This window comes from Glycine soja, chromosome 5 (assembly GCF_004193775.1).
Source record: "Glycine soja cultivar W05 chromosome 5, ASM419377v2, whole genome shotgun sequence".
In the NCBI taxonomy this organism is placed as follows: Eukaryota; Viridiplantae; Streptophyta; class Magnoliopsida; order Fabales; family Fabaceae; genus Glycine; species Glycine soja.
The window spans coordinates 37583541-37597930 of NC_041006.1; the positions used below are offsets into that span (position 1 = coordinate 37583541).

At 29.8% G+C, this 14390-nt stretch overlaps 2 protein-coding genes across 4 annotated transcripts; both read left to right on the forward strand.

Moving 5' to 3' along the window:
- Window positions 1-252: 252 nt before the first annotated feature.
- Window positions 253-5392, forward strand: LOC114413001 (nuclear transcription factor Y subunit A-7-like). Of its 3 annotated transcripts, none has more exons than XM_028377144.1 (6): window positions 253-395; window positions 873-927; window positions 3376-3518; window positions 4312-4413; window positions 4511-4675; window positions 4796-5392. In XM_028377144.1, exons 2-6 carry the CDS (start codon window positions 903-905, stop codon window positions 4979-4981), a joined length of 621 nt encoding a protein of 206 aa, XP_028232945.1. In that variant the 5' UTR covers window positions 253-395; window positions 873-902; the 3' UTR covers window positions 4982-5392. The 3 variants fall into 3 exon arrangements, with proteins under 3 accessions (XP_028232945.1, XP_028232946.1, XP_028232944.1); XM_028377145.1 differs by lacking the exon at window positions 253-395 and adding an exon at window positions 415-737 and having other exon boundaries at window positions 3360-3518; XM_028377143.1 differs by lacking the exon at window positions 253-395 and adding an exon at window positions 415-737.
- A 5997-nt stretch (window positions 5393-11389) lies between these two features.
- Window positions 11390-13115, forward strand: LOC114413002 (F-box/kelch-repeat protein At3g23880-like). The gene has a single exon (XM_028377146.1). It carries the CDS (start codon window positions 11480-11482, stop codon window positions 12632-12634), a length of 1155 nt encoding a protein of 384 aa, XP_028232947.1. The 5' UTR covers window positions 11390-11479; the 3' UTR covers window positions 12635-13115.
- Window positions 13116-14390: the final 1275 nt, after the last annotated feature.

Genomic DNA, 14390 nt, shown 5'->3' on the forward strand with positions numbered 1-14390 from the left:
AATAAGTTTATTTTATTTTTTGTCTTTACAATATTAAAAAAAATTAAACAGTAAATTTTTTTATCTAAAACACTTATAAATTTAAAGATGAAAAAAATAAACACATCTTGCCATAATTAAAAAAATACAAAAACAAAAATAAAAAAATGCATTAAATCACGGAAAAAAAAGTATTTAAACCCTTGTACTGGTAGTATAAAAATTGATTCAATTCCAAATTCAAGATCGGATGAAGGGGTATTATAAATTATTACACTTAGGTGGAATCATAAAAAATAATGATTTGGTGTGCGGATAGGGAGGGTTCAGCGTAGTACCTGTGTGTACCCACAACACAACATAACACCGACTTTTCTCTCAAACCAACGACATAATTCAGCTGCTGCACTGCAAAGGTTCATTTCCAATCTCTAAACCCTAATTTTCCTCCCTCCAATTCACCTCAAGGAACCACGAAACTAATTCACTTTTCCTATTTTCGATTGGCTTAATGGAATTCCCTTGTTTAGGATGCTATTCAAATGTTCCGTTATCCCTTTCTCTGCTTGTATTGAAATTGGGTTTAACTATGCCCTCATTTTTCTTAATCAGATTGAAACTTATTGTGAAGAATGAACGTGGATTTTGGTTTTGTGCTTGGGATGTGAATTTTTTTCCTTCACCCTTGAGTCACTTGTACTTGGATATGTGCTTTTACCTCTCTATATTCTGGCTTTGTGGATATATGTTAACATATGGTATAACCAATATGTATATACTATTGGCTTCTGGTGTTTTAGTTTTCATTTCTGTTTCTATCACTCTATTTTATCTGTATAGAATGCACCTGAAATACTTCTAAATTCTGTTAACAATCTCTGTTATGGTTCCAGGTTTGGACAGTGTTACGTGCTTCACGAAACATGACCTCTGCTCACGACCTTACTGGTATTTTACATGAGCAATATCCTTGATCCATTTTATTGTTTTACTGTAACTTTTCCATTTATAATGAGTGGATTACCCGCATCTTTCAAGTTTAGTTAACAAATAACAACACATGGAGCAATATCATTGGTGTTTTTGTGTCTAATGGGATTGTTACAACAACAATAGCTTTGTCTCAGTCTAATGGAATTGTTAATGGAGAAACTTCTATTCAACAGAAATTAGTAAAGTTGAAGATGTAAAAGATGAATAACTACTGTTGTGAGTGTAGTAAAATCTTCTTTTATCTTGTATTTTGTGTGCTGGAATTATTCCTTAGTGAAAATCATAAGAAATAGTAAAAAACACCTTTCTTAAAGAAAAAAAAAATGACAATTTTCACGAACAGAAAGTTAAACTCTTTATTTGCATAAAACTCATGTTTCTTACTGTCTAGTAACTTTTAATCTTTGGCTACAATTCATAGGGAACTACACTGGATGTTACCCTTTCCGTATTAGTTGCCTTGTGAAAATTATTTTGACCACTCAGTGTGATAGATCTATAGCTCCCTAGCTTTTGGGTTTGCCTATGTATCTTTTAATCATGTAAGTCATTGAACCCATACTCTTGCACAGAAGCTGCATAAAATGATTTATGCCTTATCTTCATCCTCTTCTTTTGCAATTATGTTGTGTGTAAACCCCTTCGCAGTCCACCCTTCAGCAAGGCAGAAAGAGGTAAAACATGAAATAGACATTTAGCTTCACTTTTAATCATGCGTTGAGAAGCATCTTTTTTGTATGTCTTGCCTAGGGACTGCAATCAATATATTCTAGCTATTTTATTTTTCGTTATTACACATGGCTTCACCTTACACTATCTTTAAACTTAAAGTATCTTATTTTATCTTCATAATTTGAACTTCAAAACTTATTTCAACTTTAATAAGTCTCGTACTCCTCTAATCCAGTAACCATTTTTGTTTTTACCTAACTCCTGCACTGGCCACCCGTCTGACCTACAAAATATGTCAATGTATTGTTACTGCTTTGCTGTTCATTAGAGTAGAACCTAGCCCTCAGCAACTCTAGTGTACTCTAGACTCTAAACTTCACTGTGTGAAAATGGTGAACTGTAATAACTAATAACTATGAATGTGTTCATATATTTGTATTGGAAAAAATTTAAGTCTCACATTGGCTAGAGATAGTGCCAAGATAGAGTATATAAGTGGGAGACAACCTTTACCCCATGAGTAGTTAGCTTTTAGGATTGAGTTAGGCTCAAACTCACATTTTAAGATGGTATCAGAGTCTATCCAAGATTCATCAAAAAGGGTCACCCACCATATTATCCACGTACCAAACCAAAAAGTGTTGGACGTGAGGGGGTGTATTGAAAAAAACCCAAGTCCCACATCAGTTAGAGATAGTGTCAAGACAGAGTATATAAAGTGGGAGGCAACCCTCACCCCATGAGTTAACTTTTGAAGTTGAATTAGGCTCAAATCACATTTTAAGATATTACATGCTATAGCTGTACTACAATACTAATACCTGGAACAAGTGAAGCCAAAATGTCTATTTCATGTTTTTCCTCTTTCTGTCTCGCTGGAGGGTGGACTGTGGAGGGGCTTAGACTTTAGATAATATTAGTCTTTAGATAATATTAGTCTTTAGGTATTATTCATATTCATCTACTTATTGTGATTACTCGCCTTTCTTATTTCTGCTTTATCTATTTCCCTGTCTCATGGTATGGGGTGAAAATATCAGTTCCCCCTTAAAGTTGTCTCTTTGAACATAAGACCCCTTTGCATTCTGACTTAGTAAGAAATGAAGAGTCATTTGTATCTATTGCTTGAGAATATTTATGTTGCTTTCCCTCTCCTTTGTATTTCTTTTTCCACCTTTGTTTATGATTCTCTGTTTTCTTGACTGATCTATTGAATTAGCCCTCATCCAGGCTAATTTTTTAAAAATTCATAAAGGGATTAGTTTTAGAATGCAGGAGTTTGAAGCAATATCTTGTTATGTAGCTGAGGAAATTATTTTCTAGCAAAAAAAGTGTGCATTAAGTTGAAGATAGGTAAATTTAAGATGAAAGGAATGAAATTATAAGTGCTCACATGTTTGGTAGTTGAGAGATTTGGGCAGAAAAATTCACTTCAAACTAATGTTTTTTGACAATCACTGTTTCTTCTGTATTTACAAACTCAACATAAATCTGGAGTTTGTGTTCCTATTGTGATATATGCTTCTGCATTCTGATTGCAGCTCATGCATTATAAAACACTAGGTTCGTTTTTAAGATAGTGTTAATTTTTTATTGAGCTTCTTTGCTATTATCCTATTGGAAATTTGGTGTTTTTCTTAAATTGAACTATTGAAGCATTTCACTTGTTCCCTCACTCCATCCCAAGCACAAATTTACTGTCTGAACTTATGTAGCAAAATGTCTATCCAGATAATGAAGATGATGGACAGCAGCAGTCAGAATCACCAATGCAGCCCCCATCTGTAAATGGAATATCTGATCCAGGTATTAGTACCCAGAATGTCAATGTACAGTATGCAGCACCTGGCCAGCTTGGAACTGGGCATGCAATGGTATGAACTTCAAGTTTCTTTGAGTTCTCTTCTGATTTTGTCTTGGAAGAACAAAATATAAATTTCTTCAATGATTTGACATCATCAGTCTAATTTGAATCAGCGTCCTAATATTTAATCAATTCCAGAAATACTAAGGAATATTTTGTTTTATATAGGCCATAGCCATTGTATATCATCCAATGTGTCTTGGCTGTTGTAGGTATAAGATAGACACACATTGCTGCTGTTTTGTCATTGAAGCAAATTGACTCTGAATATTAGCAAATCATGATGAAAATTTTCCCCAGGTTTATTCTTCCTCTAATTCATGAATAAATTGGCTCTTAAATTTTTTTTCCCCGTGAAGGTGGCATTCCTAATTTGCCACAGCAGGCTAATTTGAAAAGTAGCTATTATATGAAAGGAGTTCTGGATGCCATAAATTTCTTGATCGTGTAATAGTTAAAATTGAATTTCTTAATCAGTACCTACTTTGGCATGCGAAAACTTAAGGCTTCTGGTCTGGCAAATAATGATGCAATCTGAAGTTTTTCTTATAAAAAAGTGTTCTTTAGAGGTTGTGTTTGGTGAATTAAGGTTGATTTTTAAGAAACCAGAGTTTTTTGTCATGGATATTGAAGGTAAATGAATAATTGCCCGAGTGAGTACTGGTGTCGGTTGTTATTTAGATGTGATATTAAAGTTTGTTCAGAATCACTGTTTGCACTAGAATTGTTCTTGGTATTTGATTTTAAAATGTAAATTTCTTATGCATTGTACTAATTTATGTTACTTTCTTATCTAATTGAAGGTACCACATGTGTATCCATATCCAGATCCTTACTATAGAAGCATCTTTGCTCCCTATGATACACAACCTTATCCCCCACAAGCCTATAGTGGGCAGCCAATGGTTTGCTCTAATTCTTTAATGTTGATTCTATTAATATTATAGTGGCTTCTTGTGTCTTTTTCTGATCCTCCAATTATTAAGCCTTATCCTGTGCCAGGTCCATCTTCAGTTAATGGGAATTCAGCAAGCTGGTGTTCCTCTGCCAACTGATGCAGTTGAGGAGCCTGTGTTTGTCAATGCAAAACAATATCACGGTATATTAAGACGTAGACAATACCGTGCGAAAGCTGAATCAGAAAATAAAGTTATAAGGAATAGGAAGGTATATCATTCTCTGCATCTTTATAGTTCTTTCTAATGACACCAAAAGTAGCGTTGTTATTGTTGTAAGCTGCCTGCTTCTCTTCTCTGGAAGTACTTGTTCTTATAATAAATCTTGCAGCCATACTTGCATGAATCTCGACACAAGCATGCACTGACAAGACCAAGAGGATGTGGTGGTCGGTTTCTGAATTCAAAGAAAGACAAGAATCAGAATGATGATGTGGCATCAGCTGACAAATCACAATCCAATATCAATATCAATTCTAATAAAAATGATCAAACTTCATCAGATAGGGCATCCTAAACTACAGAAATGATGATACCTTAGACAGTGGGGATCTATTGTATATCACAATATCAATAATACCTGCTTTGGATATCCCACTTTTGCTTCATTCTAGCTTTGTACAACACTGTAGGTGGTGTGTGGTAGGTAGCGTTAGGGTGTCGCATGATGCAGGTAAAATGTAAATTGAAGTGATTTATCAAATATTGTCCTTTGGTAGGGGAGATTTTTATGGTGAGCATTTCTTTGTATTTGGTTCTGTAGAGAGGTTAGAGATTGGGGTTTTGTTTGGTTGAATCGTATTTATTTACCTTGCTAGTGACAGTCGAAGAAGTTTCAACCATGATTGGTGATGGATATTGATAGTTGTTTTTGTTCAGTGATTAATAGATAGATAAATAAGATTCACATGACTTGCTGATATTGAAATGAATCCCGTCTTTCGTTAGAATTTGTCCTACCACCCTTCGCCTGCACGGGTTACTTGAAAAAATAAATGTTACATACATTTTATATGATTCTTTTATATCTATATATTTTTTTTAAAAAAAGTTGTAACTAAAAAAACATTTTAATTTTTTTACCTGCATCAACACGTTAAACTCAACTATATCACTATTTTATAATATTGTTTATGAAAAGAAAACTAAATTTACTAATGATAAAAACTCAATTATATATATATATATATATATATATATATATAAACATTCATATTAATTATTACATAAAAATTAGACGTAATAATAAAATAATATTTATAATTCTAAAGAACAGTCAAATAATGTAATGACAAAATCCGCAATATTTCTTTAAAACTTCCATAATAATAAATAATTATAAATTACTCTAATATAATAAAATGAAATAAAATAAAGAATATAGTATTTGTTATCAATAACTATTATTTAATTCATTAAATAATTATAAAATTATATTCCAAATTATTATCCTCTAGGTATTAAAATACTTTATAATCATATACGGGACATTTTCTTACTACGTAATGTTATTTTATTATTTTTTTATTTAAATAACACTATAAAAAATAGGAGAGATTAAATTGAGTAACTCATTTAATGTTGTTCTCATCTTTATCATTTTTTTAAAATTTAATAGTTAATAATAGTTATTTGTTATAATCATTAGATTTAAATAAAATAAATTGTAAGGTCGAAGAGTAATCATCTATCTATATACTACCTGTAAAGTAAACTTGAACTTAGTCATATCAAAATTCTAATTTATCAACAATTATAGATTTGATATGTAAAAGAAGCTTTAAGATTTATTAGTTGTTGGATCAAATTTTTAATTTATATCATTCAATAAATATACATCATACTTACATTTGTGAGTTATTAGATTGAGATTTTAAGTCCACAGAGGCCATTGATTTGACTAACAAGTTCAAGACATTTTTCTTCCACTCACCCTCCCCTCCTCAATAATTACATAATCTTTTCTTTCATCTCTCCATTGAATTTCATGATTTTTTGCATCCTCTTTGTGAATTCTCCTGGTCTGAATTTGAATCTTATTTATCTTACTAAAACATTTTGTTACTTTTGCCTCTTCTCGTGAGGCATTTTCTTTATGTGAATTTGTATTTCATTTATCTTACATATTTTTGTTTTGTGTGCATACACATATTTGAATTTAGGAAAATGATTGTTTAGTTGGTGAATAAATTTAAGTAATCATTCTTATCTTTGAAATTGAGTAATCATCATTATCTCTAAAATTGAGTAATAATCCTTATAGTGCATTTTTTTTCTTCAGGTGTTACAATAATACTTAATCTGAACATAGAAAAAAGTAAAGCAGTGGGGTAGGCGATTAATTGATAGTGTTGGAGATTCAGAAAAGAAAAATAAGCATAGAGAAAGAATTAACTTTGATCAGAAGAGAGAAAACAAATAATGAAAAAACTCTCGTATTTTATAAACATTTTTTTTATTGTGTTTTCTTTTTACGTCTTCATCCTTTTTTAAAGATTTTTGTTACGTGTTTCATCTCTTCTCCTTTTCTTTAGAACGTCTTTATTCTTTGTGTGTGTTTTTATATGTGGTATCATCTATGTCATGAGTATGTCTTATTTCAATGCTTGTATGAGTTCATTAGGTTCATTTTTAATTGTGGAAGTTCATAATTGTGATTTCTCATTGCGTCTCTTTTAATCCTTTCCATCTTTTGTTTGTTTACACACATGAATTGGGTTTTCAAAAAAGAGTTAATTGTTTTACATTGATTTTGAAATTATAAAAAAAATTATGATAATTTTCCATTTTAAAAATCAAATAAACTTTAGTGGAATTTTTATCAAACAAACTAAAAAATATTTATGTGCCAAAAAATTAAATATATGTCTGTTTTTTTATAAAAATAAATCAAAATCAATTCAAGGGCAACTAATTACATTTAATGAGAAATTAAATTGATCCATTAATGATATTTATTATATAATTTTAAAAAATAATTAAGTTTTTTTAAACAAAGCAATCAAGTTAGAAGCATATGTTTTCAACTCAGATTCTTGCATATCCGTTAATTGGACCTGATTAGATTAAAGGGACCTAATTACATTTAACGAGTACTTAATTTGCATAGATTAATCATATTTTTTTTACAGAATACATAAATGGTATTAAGTATTTTTTTATCAGAGAAGAAATATTTAGTAAGTATATAATTTTAAAAATGTTAACTAAGTTAATAATATGCATTTCCAAATATAATTATTGCCCTCTGCATCGTAATATAACTTCATTGTATAATTTTATAAATTTCATGCTAAAAAGGAAGAAAACTTAAGAAATTTAAGGGTTCATTTAATTTAATTTTTTTTTCTATTTTCATTTTGTGTTTTTATTTTTTGAAAATAATTTTTATTTTCAAAAAATTTTAATTTAGAAAATATGTGAGTCTCGAAACAACAAAGCATCAGATTTACCAAAAATAAAAAAGATTATGGTATTGCACATTTAAATCACAATTATGAAATGTGAACTTGATTTTTGTTACTCCATTTTCTCATACTGCCGTAAAGGCTACTTTTTTTTTTATCAAAAAAGGGTAAATATTTTCGTTATTTTTTTAATGGGGGTATGTTTTAAAAAATTATTCTACAAGAGATAAGTTATAACAGGTGTTATGATTTATGAGTTAGAGGTTATAACACGATTTTTTATTTTTTTCACGAAAGTCGTAAAATTATCTACTTAATTTTTTTTATGACTTTGAAGTCATAATTTTTTTTTTAGTTTTACAATTTTAAAGTTGTAAAACCTTTTTTCTTATAGTTTACGATTTTAAAGTCGTAAAACATTTTTTTTCTTTTTTTATGTTTAAGTTTTTCTTTTCAAATTTATAATTTTTTTAGGGTTTTTTTCTTTTTTTATAATTTTTTTAAAAAAAGTTATTTAAATATATAATAAATAATATTAACTTGACTTATTATTAATATATTTTTTATGATTTTATTTTCTATGTTACTAATTTATTTTAATGTTTTATTATTTCAACCATGTTATATATTTTTAATATTATTTTATTTAAATATCTTTATTCATTTAAAAATTATATAATTTATTAATAAAAATACTTAATAAACTTAAAAGGAGATATCATGTGCACACATTAAAACACTGCATTAAATAAGCTCCATGTAAAACCAAAATGGTGCAGTCTTATTCAGCATTTTGTATCACTTTAACTGCATGTTAATCTCTGCATTAAACGCAAAAATATAAGTGCATTATGCAATGAAAATAGCCCAAAACAGCAGACCAAGCAACTGCAAATTCGCGCGCAAAGAAGTCAAGAAGAAACAAACGACTTCAAAGTCATGCTCCTTCCTACAATTTCACTGTTGGGGATTCAATGGTCAAGATTGAAGCATCAAAGAAGAATGGATGGCGCTGCTCCAACTGAATTATTGAAGTAGTGGAAGATCACACGACTTCATTCTTCATTTTGTTATTTTATATATATCCATATATTGATGGCATGTTGTTGGTGTATACGCGTTCGTATAGTTATGTTTTACTAATTAGGGTTAGTTATTATTAATTTAGGATTTAGTTAGATTAAATTATTATACATGTTAACTTACTTTTGTTTAGTTATTATTTTATGTTTTACTAATTAGTGTTTAGATATTATTAATTTAGGGTTTAGTTAGATAAATTATTATACATATTCAATTATTTTTTTAGTTATTATTTTATACTAATGTATTGATTATGTTGTTTTTAATTTTATTATGTATTTTTATTAATAGATTATCTAAATTTTAAATGAACAAAAATATTTAAATAAAACAATATTAAAAATATATAACATGTTTTAAATAATAAAATATTAAAATAAATTAATAACATATCAAATAAAATCATAAAAAATATACTAATAATAAGTCAAGTTAATATTATTTATTATACATTTAAATAATTTTTTAAAAACTTAAGAAAATTATAAATTTGAAAAAAAAAACTTAAACATTTTTTTAAAAAAAGCAAAAAAGTGGTTTATGATTTTAAAGTCGTAAACCATAAAAAAAAGGCTTTACGACTTTAAAGTCGTAAAACCAAAAAATAAAATAAAAATTTCTTGCGATTTTAAAGTTGTAAAAAAAAAATAACTAAAGTTATAAATAATTTTACGACTTTTAACTCAGAAATCGTAACACTTTTACGACTTACTCCTTTTTGGGTCATTTTTTATAACATATCCCCGATTGGAAAATAACGAAAACATTTACTCCTTTTGGTAAAAAAGAACTGTCAAAGGAAGAAGAAATTATATAGTATACTTTTTTTAGTTGAATATAAATTAAAACCTACAAATGAATAAATCATGTAAGCTTTTTATAATATTAACAAAAAGCCCAACAATTAATTAATATAAAATATAAATGATGAAATATGTCTTCAATTCATGAAAATATTTGTTTTTACCAAAATCTAGAAATTGAGCACATTAGGATTGACACGATGAATGTGGGGTCCCATACCTTACAAGTTGGTTTAGAAAGGTGTCTTTGTTAAGAAGACAAGAGGGAAGACCTGCAAAAAAAGGACTTTGACGCTGAAATAAGAATATAAGTTAAGAGAAATAAGTAAGTATATGCATATAAGTGTCGAAAGTCCGAGGTGTGAGTAAATGTGAATGTTGTGTTTGTAATATGCGGAGCGTTCGAGGGAACCTGACATTTACACGAGAAGAGTAGAGTAGTGGGTCATTGTTTGTAAGGATCGTTATAGCCTTTACAGATAATTATCGGATTATAGATAATAGCTAGCTTATAAATAATGTCAAAGATAAAAACTAATAGATGATTGTACCTTGCAGATAACGTGTGTGACTTTGTAAATAATGTGTGTGACTTTGTAGCCAATTAACTACGTGCGAATATATAAAGATATTCAAATACATACATTTAAACATAAGATGTTAGAGATAACACACACGTCAATTAAGAAGTCCGAGTGTTAAGGGACAAACACATATACATGTCTTGAAGTGCTATGTAAGGTATCACGTGTATTTTGTGAACCCGCAATATTTAAAAAAAATAAAACTAAAAAATTAAAATGAACTGAAGAAAAAATAATATGAATTTTTAATGTTATTAATGCAATATTTTTATAATATACAACTAAATATATTTATATTTGAATAACATTAATTATTGTTATTGTTTATTTTTAAATACAATACATATTCAATTTAATAAATAAAAAATTTAATTTCAATAATAGGAATTTTAACTATCTTATAATTTAGGATTATTTTCTTAAACCAATTTTAATAAAATTATATTTAATATATTACTAAATATTTTAACAACTGATAATTTTATTTATATAAATATATTTTAAAAAAACTAAATACAGATATAAAAGAATATAATTTATATTTTTTTATTTATACATCTAATATTAGTATTACATCATTAATATTAGTTGGAAAAAGAATAAATCATAATAAATTTCAACTTGCTTACATTTTTTCATAATTATCAATTAAAAATGTAATTAATTATTTTTATCAATTTTAATATAATTATATTTAATATGCTACTAAATTTTTTAAAAAATTATTTTTATTAATCTACATAATTTTTTATATATAAATACTACATATAAATATTTTTTAAAATATGATTTAATCGAAGGGTTTAAAATCTAGTTTTTATGATAAGAATCGTATTTTTTTGTAGTACATATTTTTGAAATATTATTTAATTTTTATTTTCTCATCTTTGTCATTCGTATCTTATAACGTGACAAATCAATGTTGAAATTCTACTAAACATGGAAAAAATTAGTCATTCAAGAGAGAATACTTGCAAGAAAAACAAGTTATCAAATAAAATATAACAAATCATCAATACTTTGTTTATATCTAATCTATATATATAAAATCCATAATAGGCTAGAGCATAGATCTAGCACTAATGTGTAATTCCACCCCTAATTTGTTCCGGTCTCCTAGGGTTCTATTCTAACAAAGATGGCAGCGATACTCAGTGAGGACCTGATAGTGGAAATTCTAACATGGGTTCCAGTGAAATCTCTGATGCGTTTCAGGTGCGTTTCCAAGTCTTGGAATTCCCTCATCTTCCATCCCGCATTCGTCAAATTGCACCTTCAAAATCAAAGGGCTTCCAAAAACACCCACCTCCTATTAAGGTGCCGCCGAGATAGCATGCTTAATCTGTCTGACGAATTCATCGGACCCTGTTCTATTCACGGTTTACTTGAGAACCCATCATCCACTGTTGATGATGCTTGCCACCAATTACACCCCGGATACTTTTTCATAGGTTCCTGCAATGGCTTGGTTTCCTTGCTTTATCATTCTCGTTCTCTTGTTAGACATGGATCCATAGAATACCGGGTCCGGTTTTGGAACCCGGCCACAAGGATCATGTCCCTAAATTTGTCTCACTTAACTTTCCATTCATCCCAGGATCATGATCCTGGCTTTGGGTTTGGTTACGATGATTTGAGTGACACTTACAAGGTGGTGCTTCTCCTTTTGGACATTAAAACAAACAATTGGGAGGTGAGAGTTCACTGCTTGGGTGACACTGACACTTGTTGGAGAAATACTGTAACTGTAACTTGCCCTGATTTCCCACTTTGGGGAGGACGCGATGGAAAGCTTGTGAGTGGCACTCTTAACTGGTTAGCAGTTCGCTGGGAAACCGATACCGTGAATCAGTTGGTAATTTTTTCGTATGATCTAAACATGGAGACATATAAGTATTTGTTGTTGCCTGGTGGTCTTTCTGAACATGCTGATAACCCTAGTCTTGGGGTTTTGAAGGGTTGCCTGTGTCTTTATCATGGTCAGGAGCAAGTCAGAACCCGTTTTGTTGTTTGGCTAATGAGGGAATTTGGAGTTGAAAACTCTTGGACTCCGTGGCTGAATATGAGTTTTGAGCTTGTTCAACTCTTTCCACCTTGGCAATTATTGGCAGCGCCTTTGTGTATGTTTGAAAATGATGATGTCATGTTGCTGGCAAACTACCCGCGTTCCCAATACATTTTCTATAATCGGAGAGATAATAGAATAGTCCGTACTGAAGATTTCAACGACAAAGTGCCGCTGTTCTCCCATGATGATTATGTTCAAAGCTTGGTTCTACCCTATCGAAATTAAGCTACCCTACATTTCCTTGCATGAATTTATGTTAAATTGCGTAAGTGATTTCAGAACCTTGCTATTTAATGTATCCACAGGACAGAGAGTGTGAATAATTTTGGTGGTTCCTTAGTTTAATTGATTCTATTTCTATTGGCAATTGCTAATTGTGTGTGTCTGCTTTGGTTTTGGCTGAATTTCCTTTTCCTGGTTGATGCCTTGTTCTCATCTCCAATGAGGCAAGGGAAGTATTTGGTGTTCCACTTGAAGTGTGTTTAGAGAGTAGATACTCATTGACATAATGACTGAAGCTGAAATCCACTGAAAAGGCCTATGTCACTGACAGTAACACTGTATTGTATAACTGTATAAGTTATACATGTCATGTGGCTAATTTGTACTCAATTATGACTGTTGCCCTTTTGAGTTTTGACAACAATGAAACAATGTATTTTCCTTATTATGGTGCAAAGTACTTTCTTTGTTTTACAAAGTTAAACTACGGTGCATTTCATTACTTGAAACTCATTTCTTATAATGGATATCCAATACAAATGTGTACATTTCATTACTTGAAACTTTACTTTTTTGTTTACATGGGCATCTATAGTTATAGGAAGATTACCAACCCACTCTGATGCAAAATAGCCTTTACTGCCAGGTACCACTGTTAGCACAGTTATAACTTGGCCTGTAAATGCTATACAATTCACATTTCAATCATAAGATGTTAAGGTGTACATTTACCAACTCTTGACACTAAAATCTAAATCATGTGTAAATTTACAATTTCAAGCCTTCCACCTTGGTCTAAAATTGCTGTAACTTACCCAGTTACAGTGGAAATATCTGGGCCTTGCCAGTAGGACTAGTTTGTAATATGAGTCATTAGGCTGGGTAAGTTTCAGGCACATTGCAAGCGATAATAAAGGTCTTGTATAAACAGAATTGTGGATTCAAAGTACAATTGTGACCATGTTTACTCCACTATTTATATTATTCTTTTATAATATTTAAGGGGATTGTAGTAACTGTTGAATAATTCATTGACTTCATATAGTGAGTAAACTTAAAGAAGTATTTTAGTTTTGTTGAGAAGTGAAAAGGCAATAGTATAGAGTATATTAACCTTGAGTGACATTATATTTTATTTTTTATGGGCACCGTTTTGATCAATTGAGCTTGAGTAATGCATTACGAGTTAAAATACTCCTTACCTTACATCTTTATATTTTTTTTCTCTCACTCTCTCCCTTACCCTCTCAAGTGTTCAACCTTTGTAGCCACCATCAAAGATGGAAAATGTTGTCGAGGACTTGCTAGGTGTCCATGTGTGATTCTAGTTTCGGGTTTTCTAATCTTCCATTTTTAACTTCGCATTTTGTTTTTAATTTTGATACCAATTTCTAGGGCTCCAAAAATTATTTTTTATTGTTAGACGATGTATATTACTACACCTAGAATTTATTTAAAAACAAATGGACATTAAAAAAATGAATATTCAGTTGAGGAAATAAGTATCCAATTTTAACCTTTCAATTAAGATGAGGAATAAGAGGAAGGAAGGAGAAACACGTACCAAGCAGAAAATAACAACACGAGCATATATACCAACAAAATTCCTTTCATAAGAAAACCCATCCATTAAGTTATCCTTTCTACACTACACTACAAAACACAACATACTACTACCGGTCAAGGGACAAATCCAAGAAAACATTAATCTAGAAAAGGCAATAATTTTAGCTTATTCACGCGTCTTTATATTGATAAA